The sequence below is a fragment of the Pezoporus flaviventris genome, unplaced genomic scaffold (assembly GCF_033815535.1).
Source record: "Pezoporus flaviventris isolate CSIRO_AGI_PZ_B2104156 unplaced genomic scaffold, CSIRO_AGI_Pfla_v1 ptg000256l, whole genome shotgun sequence".
Taxonomy (NCBI): Eukaryota; Metazoa; Chordata; class Aves; order Psittaciformes; family Psittacidae; genus Pezoporus; species Pezoporus flaviventris.
In genome coordinates this window covers 1-8,844 of record NW_026892803.1, presented here as the reverse complement: position 1 = coordinate 8,844, position 8,844 = coordinate 1, and the positions used below count along the sequence as shown (strand labels likewise).

Here is an 8,844-nt window from a genome sequence, read left to right as displayed (position 1 = left end):
CCCCCCCATGGCTTCCTATGGATCCCCCCCATTGCTTCCCCCCATGTATCCTTATGGATCCCCCCCCCCCCCACGGCTCCCTATGGATCCCCCCCAATCCACAACACCGCAGCCCCTCCCCCACGTGGGAAAAGCCACTTTATTGCCCCCCCCCCATTGAGGAGAGGGAAGAGGGAAAAGGGGCGGAGCAAGGTGAGGCCCCACCCCCTCCCACTGGAAGCGCTGCGATTGGTCGGGACAAAAAGGGGGCGGGGTTTGTGCTTCGAAGGCCCCGCCCCCTTGAAGTGGGGGGCGGGGTTATTGCTCTTGAGAGACGTGGCCATGCCCCCCTCGGAAGGGGCGGGGCTACAGGAGGAGGAGGGGAGGCCACGCCCCCGCTACGCTAGCCCATTGGCTGTAGGGGTGGGGATTGGATGAGGGACCGGGCTCATGCAGGAGGCAGCCAATGGGAGGTGAGGGGCGGGGCCTACGGAGGCGCCGCTCCCCCCAGCAGGGTGTCGAGCTCCTGTAGGGTCGCGGGGCTGAGGTGGGGCAGGACCTGGGGACATCAATGGGGACATCAATGGGGACATCAGTGGGGCCGTCAAAGGGGGCATCAATGGGGGCGTCAATGGGGACATCAATGGGGACGTCAATGGGGATGTCAATGGGAACATCAATGGGGATGTCAATGAGGACATCAATGGGGACATCAGTGGGGCCGTCAAAGGGGGCATCAATGGGGGCGTCAATGGGGACATCAATGGGGACGTCAATGGGGACATCAATGGGGATGTCAATGGGAACATCAATGGGGATGTCAATGGGGACATCAAAGGGGGCATCAATGGGGATGTCAATGAGGACATCAATGGGGATGTCAATGGGGACATCAATGGGGGCATCAATGGGGATGTAAATGCGATCCTCAATGGGGACATCAATGAGGACTTAAGGGACCCCATGGGGACCCCAATGACCCAGTGGGGACCCCAATGACCCAATGAGGACCCCAATGAGCCAATTGGAGACCAATGACTCAGTGAGGACCCCAATGACCCAATGAGGACCCCAATGAGGACCCCAATGACCAAATGAGGACCCCACTGACCAAATGGGAACCCAATGACACAATGAAAACCCCTATGACCCAATGGGACCCCAATGACCCAATGGGGACCCCAATGACCTAATGGTACCCCAATGTCCCAATGGGACCCCAACGTCCCAATGGTACCCAAATGTCCCAATGGAGACCCGAATGACACAATGAGGACCCCTACGACCCAATGGGACCCCAATGACCCAATGGGGACCCCAATGACCCAATGGGGACCCCAATGTCCCAATGGAACCCCAATGACTTAATGGGGACTGCAATGACCCAATGAGGACCCCAATGTCCCAATGCGACCCCAATGACCCAATGGGAGCCCAATGACCCAATGAGGACCCCAATGTCCCAATGGGATCCCAATGACCCAGTGAGGTCCCCAATGACCCAATGAGGACCCCAATGTCCCAATGGGACACCAATGACCCAATGAGGACCCCAATGTCCCAATGGGACACCAATGACCCAATGAAGACCCCAATGACCCAATGGGGACCCCAATGACCCAATGAGGACCCCAGTGTCCCAATGGGACCCCAATGACCCAGTGAGGACCCCAATGACCCAATGAGGACCCCAATGACCCAATGGGACCCCAATGACCTAATGAGGACCCCAATGACCCAATGGGACCCCAATGTCCCCCCTCACCTGCAGGGCCTGGAGCTGCTCCTGCAGCACTTCGGGGGTCTCAGCGCCCACCAGCACTGAGCTGACGCCCTCGGCCCGCAGAGACCAGGCTGGGGACACCCCCACGTCACACGTGTCACCCCATAGACCCCATAGAGTCAATGGCCCACACCCCATACCCCATATCCCACCCCCCATATCCCATACCCTATACCCCACATCCCATATCCCATACCCTGTACCCTACATCCCATACCCTACATCCCATGCCCCATATCCCATATCCCATAATACTCACCAATGCCCAACTGGGACACCGAACAGCCCAAGCGTTGGGCCAATGGCTGCAGGTCCTCAACCTTCAATGGCTGCCGGCGCCCCATAGCCTGGGAACATGGGGTATGGGATATGGGGTATGGGATATGGGATGTGGGATACGGGTATGGGGTATGGGATATGGGTATGTTGTATAGGATGTGGGATATAGGTATGGGGTATGGGATATGGGATGTGGGATACAGGTATGGGGTATGGGATATGGGATGTGGGGTATGGGATATGGGGTATGGGATATGGGATGTGGGATATGGGTATGGGGTATGGGGTATGGGATATGGGGTATGGGGTATGGGATGTGGGGTATGGGATATGGGGTATGGGATATGGGGTATGGGATATGAGATGTGGGGTATGGGATATGGGGTATAGGATATGGGGTATGTGATAGGGGGTATGGGATATGGGGTATGGGATATGGGATATGGGGTACAGGATATGGGGTATGGGATACAGACACACACAGACCCACCTTGCCTATGGGGCGCCCATGGGGCAGCGGCTCCTCCTCTAGGCCAGGGCCTGGGGCCAATGGGGACCAAGTGACAGCACCCAGGCCTGGTGGACACCAGAATGACTCCTGCCCCATAGCACCCACCCCATGGGCCCCCCATTGAACACCTATAGCTGCCCCCACCCCATTGACCCCCATAGAACAGCATTGACCCCATAGACCCCCATTGACACTCATAGACTCCCGTTGATCCTATAAAACTCCACTGAACCCCACTGATGCTCATTGACCCCCATTGGTCCCCATTGACTCCCATTGGCCCCCATTGGGCCCCACTGACCCCCATTGACCCCCATTGGCACCCTTTGGGCCCCACTGACCCTCACTGACCCCCATTGACCCTCATTGGCCCCCATTGACCACCATTGACCCTCACTGGCCCCCATTGACCACCACTGGCCCCCACTGACCCTCATTGACCCCCATTGACTCCCATTGGCCCCCATTGACCCTCATTGGCCCCCATTGACCACCATTGGCCCCCATTGACCCTCATTGACCCCCACTGACCCCCATTGACTCTCATTGACCCCCATTTACCCTCATTGACCCCCACTGGCCCCCATTGGCCCCCACTGACCCTCATTGACCCCCATTGGCCCTCATTGACCCCCATGGGTGCGCCCCCCCCCCCCCCCCCCCCGCACCGAGCTGCCGGAAGAGGCGGGGCTCCGGCGGAAGCTCCGCCCACTGGCACACGGGGGCCACCAGGTTGAACTGACGGGCAACAGCGAAGGTGTCCTGGGGGGGAGACCGTGCCCACATCCCATAATAGCCCATACCCCATATCCCATAACCCACACCCCACACCCCATATCCCAAACCCCATACCCCATCCCACACCCCATACTCCACACCCCATATCCCACACCCCACATCCCACACCCCATCCCCCCAACCCCATATCCCACACCCCACACCCCATATTCCTTACCCCACATCCCATACCCCACACCCCATACCCCATATCCCATCCCCCATATCCCATATCCCATACCCCACATCCCACACCCCACACCCCATCCCCCATATCCCATACCCCATATCCCATACCCCACACCCCATCCCCCATATCCCATGCCCCACACCCCACACCCCATATCCCATACCCCGTATCCCATGACCCATATCCCACACCCCATACCCCATATCCCATACCCCACACCCCATATCCCATGCCCCACACCCCACACCCCACACCCCATATCCCATGACCCATATCCCATACCCCACACCCCCCACCCCATAATACCCCATACCCCCCCCCCATGATGTCCCCACCATGACGTCACCAGGCGCGCCCCCCGCTGTGCCCCAATACAGCGCCAGTCCCCGGTTGATGACGTCACTCATGACGCGCACCAGCTCTGTGGGGGAGGGGTGGGGCAGTCACTACGGGCCCCACTGAGGGCAATGGGGGTCTATGGGGGTCTGTGGGTGTCTATGGGGTCTATGGGGGTCGATGGGGGTCTATGGGGTCTATGGGGGTCTATGGGTGTCTATGGGGTCTATGGGGGTATATGGGGGTCTATGGGGTCTATGGGGTGCTATGGCGGGCTTTGGGGTCTATGGGGGTCTATGGGTTCTATGGGGGTCTATGGGGGTCGATGGGGGTCTATGAGTGTCTATGGGGGTCTATAGAGTCTATGGGGGGCTATGGGGGTCTATGGATGTCTATGGGGGGCTATGAGGGTCTATGGGGGTCTGTGGCGTGCTATGGGGGGCTACGGGGTCTATGGTGTCTATGGGGGTCTACAGACTCTGTAGGGGGCTATGGATGTCTATGGGGGTCTATGGGTGTCTATGGGGGTTTATGGGGGTCTATGGGGTCTACGTGGGTCTATGGGGGTCTATAGAGTCTATGGGGGGCTATAGGGGTCTATGGGGGTTTATGGGGGTCTATGGGGTCTACGTGGGTCTATGTGGATCTATGGGGGTCTATAGAGTCTATGGGGGGCTATGGGGGTCTATGGGGGGCTATGGGATGCTATGGGGGGCTATGAGGGTCTATGGGGTCTATGGGGGTCTATGGCAGGCTATGGGGGGCTATGGGATGCTATGGGGGGCTATGAGGGTCTATGGGGTCTATGGGGGTCTATGGTAGGCTATGGGGGGTTATGGGATGCTATGGGGGGCTATGAGGGTCTATGGGGTCTATGGGGGTCTATGGCAGGCTATGGGGGGTTATGGGATGCTATGGGGGGCTATGAGGGTCTATGGGGTCTATGGGGGTCTATGGCAGGCTATGGGGGGTACGGGGGGCTATGGGGTCTATGGTGTCTATGGGGGTCTATGGGGTTCTCTGGGGTCTATGGAGATCTATGGGCGTCTATGGGGGTCATGGGTGCCTATAGGGGTCTACAGGGTCAATGGGGTCTACGGGGGTCTATGGGGTTCTATGGGGTCTACGGGGGTCTATGGGTGTCTATGGGGTCTATGGGGGTCTATGGGAGGTATGGAGGTCTATGGGAGTCTACGGGGTCTATGGGGGGCTATGGGGGTCTATGGGGTCTATGGGGGTCTATGGGGGTCTATGGGGTCTATGGGTCTTTATGGGTCTCTATGGGGGTCTATGGGGGTCTATGGGGTCTATGGGTCTCTATGGGTCTCTATGGGGTCTCTAGGGCTCTCTATGGGTCTCTATAGGCTCTGTATGGTCTCTATGGGTCTCTGGGGCTCTATGGGGTCTCTATGGGTCTCTATAGGCTCTCTATGGTCTCTATGGAGGTCTATGGGGGTCTATGAGGGTCTATGGGTTTCTATGGGTGTCTGGGGGGGGCTTTGGGGATCTGTGGGGCTTATGGGGTCTATGGGGGCCTATGGATATCTGTGAGCAGCTATGGGGTCTGTGGGGGTGTATGGGGTCTATGGGAGTCTATGGGGTCTATGGGGGGCTTTCGGGATCTATGGGGCTTATGGGGGTCTATGCGGGTCTATGGATATCTGTGGGCGGCTATGGGGTCTATGGGGCTGTATGGGGTCTATGGGAGTCTATGGGGTCTATGGGGGGCTATGGGGATCTATGGGGGTCTATCTGGACTACGGTCTCTATGGGTCTCTATAGGCTCTCTATGGTTTCTATGGGTCTCTATGGGTCTCTATGGTCTCTATGGGTCTCTATGGTCTCTATGGGTCTCTATGGGTCTCTATGGTCTCTATGGGTCTCTATGGGTCTCTATGGTCTCTATGGGGCTCTTGGTACCTTCCAGCCGCAGGAGGCGCAGGGTCGGGTCGGGCCCTGTGGGGTGAAGCAGAGACACGTGAGGGGGCGGGGCCTAAGAGCAGGGGGCGGGGCCTTGGAGAGGGAGTGTGACCTATGTAAAGGGGCGGGGCCTCTGGGGGAGGGGGCGTGGCCTCACCTTCGGTCTGGGCGGGGCCTGGGCGGGGCCCCGCGAAGATGACGTCAACGTAGTCGAGCTGCAGCCGCTGGAGCGACCCCTGGAGGCCTGGGGATGTGACCCATAGCGTGCCCCATAGCATCCCCTGCCCCATAGAGTGCCCCATAGCATCCCCTGCCCCATAGAGTGCCCCATAGCATCCCCTGCCCCCATAGAGTGCCCCATAGCATCCCCTGCCCCATAGAGTGCCCCATAGCATCCCCTGCCCCCATAGAGTGCCCCATAGCATCCCCTGCCCCATAGAGTGCCCCATAGCATCCCCTGCCCCCATAGAGTGCCCCATAGCATCCCCTCCCCCATAGCGTGACCCATAGCATTCCCTGCCCCATAGTGTGGCCCATAGCATTCCCTGCCCCATAGTGTGGCCCATAGCATCCCCTGCCCCATAGCATGCCCTCCCCCATCGAGTGCCCCATAGCGTCCTCTGCCCCATAGCGTGCCCCATAGTATCCCCTGCCCCATAGTGTGCCCCATAGGATCCCCTGCCCCATAGAGTGCCCCATAGCATCCCCTGCCCCATAGCGTGCCCCATAGTATCCCCTGCCCCATAGACCTTCCCTATAGCACCCCAATGCCCCATAGCACTGCCCCATAACTCACCCTCCAGGACTTGCTTCCGTGAGAGGCTCCGGTCAGCCCTTGGGGGACAGAGATGGCATCACCCCACTGCTGCCCCATAGCGACCGCCTCCTGCCCCACTGCCCCCTCCAGCCCCATAAACCCCCTTGTGCCCCACAGCCCCCGTCCTGCCCCATAGCCCCCTCCTAACCCACATCCCCTTCTCCTGTCCCATAACCCCGCCTTGTGCCCCATAGCCCCCCTCCTGCCCCATAACCCCCCTTGTGCCCCATAGGCCCCCGCAGTGCATTGTGGGTACTCACTGCCCCCCCCAGAAGACCCTCGTGGTGATGACGTAACTGGAGCGTCTGGGGTGGGGGAAGAGGAGTCAGCACCCCATAGCGCCCCATAAAACCCACAGAACCCCATAGCACCCCACAGAACCCCATAGCACCCCATAGAACCCCATAGCGCCCCATAGAACCTGTAACACCCCATAGTGCCTACAGCACCCCATAGACACCCCACAGAACTCCACAGCGCCCCATAGCATCCTCGACACGCCAAAGCACCCCATATTGCCCCATAATGACACACAGCACCCCATGCCTGCCACATAGACACCCCATCACCCCATACACAGCTCCCATCACCCTAAGCTGCCCCATAGCACCCCATAGGGACCCCTCATAGACTCGCCATCACCCCATAGACACCCCCATTGCCCCATAGCACCCCATAGGAATCCCATTGACCCCCTTATAGCCCCCCATGGGGACCCCATAGCACCCCATAGAACCCATAGGGACCCCTTACACCCCCCTATAGCCCCTGTAGGGATCCCATAGCACCCCAAAGAACCCATAGGGACCCCACAGACCCCCCTATAGCCCCACAGGAACCCCATAGCACCCATAGGGACCCCACAGACCCCCCGATAGCCCCCCATAGGGACCCCAAAGACCCCCCTACAGCCCCCCATAGGGACCCAATAGACCCCTCTACAGCCCCCCTTAGGGACCCCATAGCACCCCATAGGGACCCAACAGACCCCTCTACAGCCCCCATTAGGGACCCCATAGCACCCCATAGGCACCCCAAAGACACCCCTACAGCCCCGCATAGGGACCCCACAGTACCTCATGGAACCCATAGGGACTGCATAGACCCCCCTATAGCCCCCCATAGGGACCCCATAGACCCCCTATAGCCCCCCATAGACCCCTTATAGCACCCCATAGAACCCCATAGACACCACTATAGCCCCGCATAGGGGCCCCATAGCACCCCATAGAACCCATAGGGACCCTATAGACGCCCCTGCAGCCCCCCATAGGGACCCCCATAGCACCCCCATAGACCCCCCTATAGCCCCCATAGGGACCCCATAGCACCCATAGGAACCCCATAGACCCCCCTATAGCCCCATAGGGACCCCAGAGCACCCCATAGGGGCCCCACAGACGCCCCTATAGCACCCCATAGGGACCCCACAGCACCCATAGGGACCCACAGAGACCCAATACACCCCTCTATAGCCCCCCACAGGGACTGCATAGACCCCCTATACCCCCTATAGGGACCCCATAGCATCCCATAGTGACCCCATAGCACCCCATAGAACACATAGGAACCCCATAGACCCCCCCTACCCCCCCATAGGGACCCCTTAGGAACCCCATAGACCCCCTATAGCCCCCCAGAGGGACCCCATAGCACCCACAGGGACCCAATAGACCCCCTACAGCCCCCCATAGGGACCCCACAGAACCCATAGGGACACCATAGCACCCCATAGCACCCATAGGAACCCCATGAACCCCCTAGAGCCCCCCACAGGAACCCCATAGCACCCATTAGGAACCCCATAAAACCCCCTATAGCCCCACATAGCGACCCCAAATAGCACCCACAGGGACCCCCCCACCTCCATCCTTTGCTCCTTAGGACCTCGCCCAGCAGCATCTCAGCCCTATGGGGGGGGGGAATGGGACGATACCATTGGGGCTCATGTGGGGGTCCATAGTGGGGGTGTCCCCCCCCCCTTCCCATTGGTACCTTCCGGAGGCCTCGGTGACGTCGAAGAGGGTGACCCCGCTGTCATAGGCTGCGGTCAGCACCTTGGACAGGGGCAGGAGGGGCTGTACCATTGGGGGCTATGGGGGGGGCTATGGGGGGTTGGTACCATTGGGGGGTATGGGGGGGGCTATGGGGGGGTGGTACCATTGGGGGCTATGGGGGGGGCTATGGGGGGGTACTACCATTGGGGCTATGGGGGGCGGCTATGGGGGGGGAGCTATGGGGAGGTGGTACCA

The 8,844-nt window shown here is 59.7% G+C and overlaps 1 protein-coding gene across 3 annotated transcripts; it reads right to left on the bottom strand.

The window, feature by feature from the left end:
- Positions 1 to 411: 411 nt before the first annotated feature.
- Positions 412 to 8,696, bottom strand: LOC133263218 (voltage-gated potassium channel subunit beta-3-like). 3 transcript variants are annotated; one of them, XM_061442929.1, is made up of 12 exons: positions 8,588 to 8,696; positions 8,457 to 8,501; positions 6,853 to 6,897; positions 6,572 to 6,609; positions 5,933 to 6,019; positions 5,776 to 5,811; positions 3,855 to 3,940; positions 3,221 to 3,314; positions 2,532 to 2,617; positions 2,022 to 2,109; positions 1,745 to 1,833; positions 412 to 538 (listed from the first exon to the last, which is right to left on the bottom strand). In XM_061442929.1, exons 1-12 carry the CDS (start codon positions 8,677 to 8,679, stop codon positions 467 to 469), a joined length of 858 nt encoding a protein of 285 aa, XP_061298913.1. In that variant the 5' UTR covers positions 8,680 to 8,696; the 3' UTR covers positions 412 to 466. The 3 variants fall into 3 exon arrangements, with proteins under 3 accessions (XP_061298913.1, XP_061298914.1, XP_061298915.1); XM_061442930.1 differs by having other exon boundaries at positions 2,022 to 2,091; XM_061442931.1 differs by lacking the exon at positions 5,776 to 5,811.
- Between the last annotated feature and the right edge of the window lie 148 nt (positions 8,697 to 8,844).

Excerpts from the sequence above, each read along its gene's own strand:
- LOC133263218 (XM_061442929.1), bottom strand. The coding sequence starts at position 8,679 with ATGGTACAGCCCCTCCTGCCCCTGTCCAAGGTGCTGACCGCAGCCTAT. Across the intron at positions 1,834-2,021 it reads GGTGTCCCAGTTGGGCATTG|CCTGGTCTCTGCGGGCCGAG; the intron begins GTGAGTATTATG and ends GGGTGTCCCCAG. Across the intron at positions 539-1,744 it reads AGCAGCTCCAGGCCCTGCAG|GTCCTGCCCCACCTCAGCCC; the intron begins GTGAGGGGGGAC and ends TGATGTCCCCAG.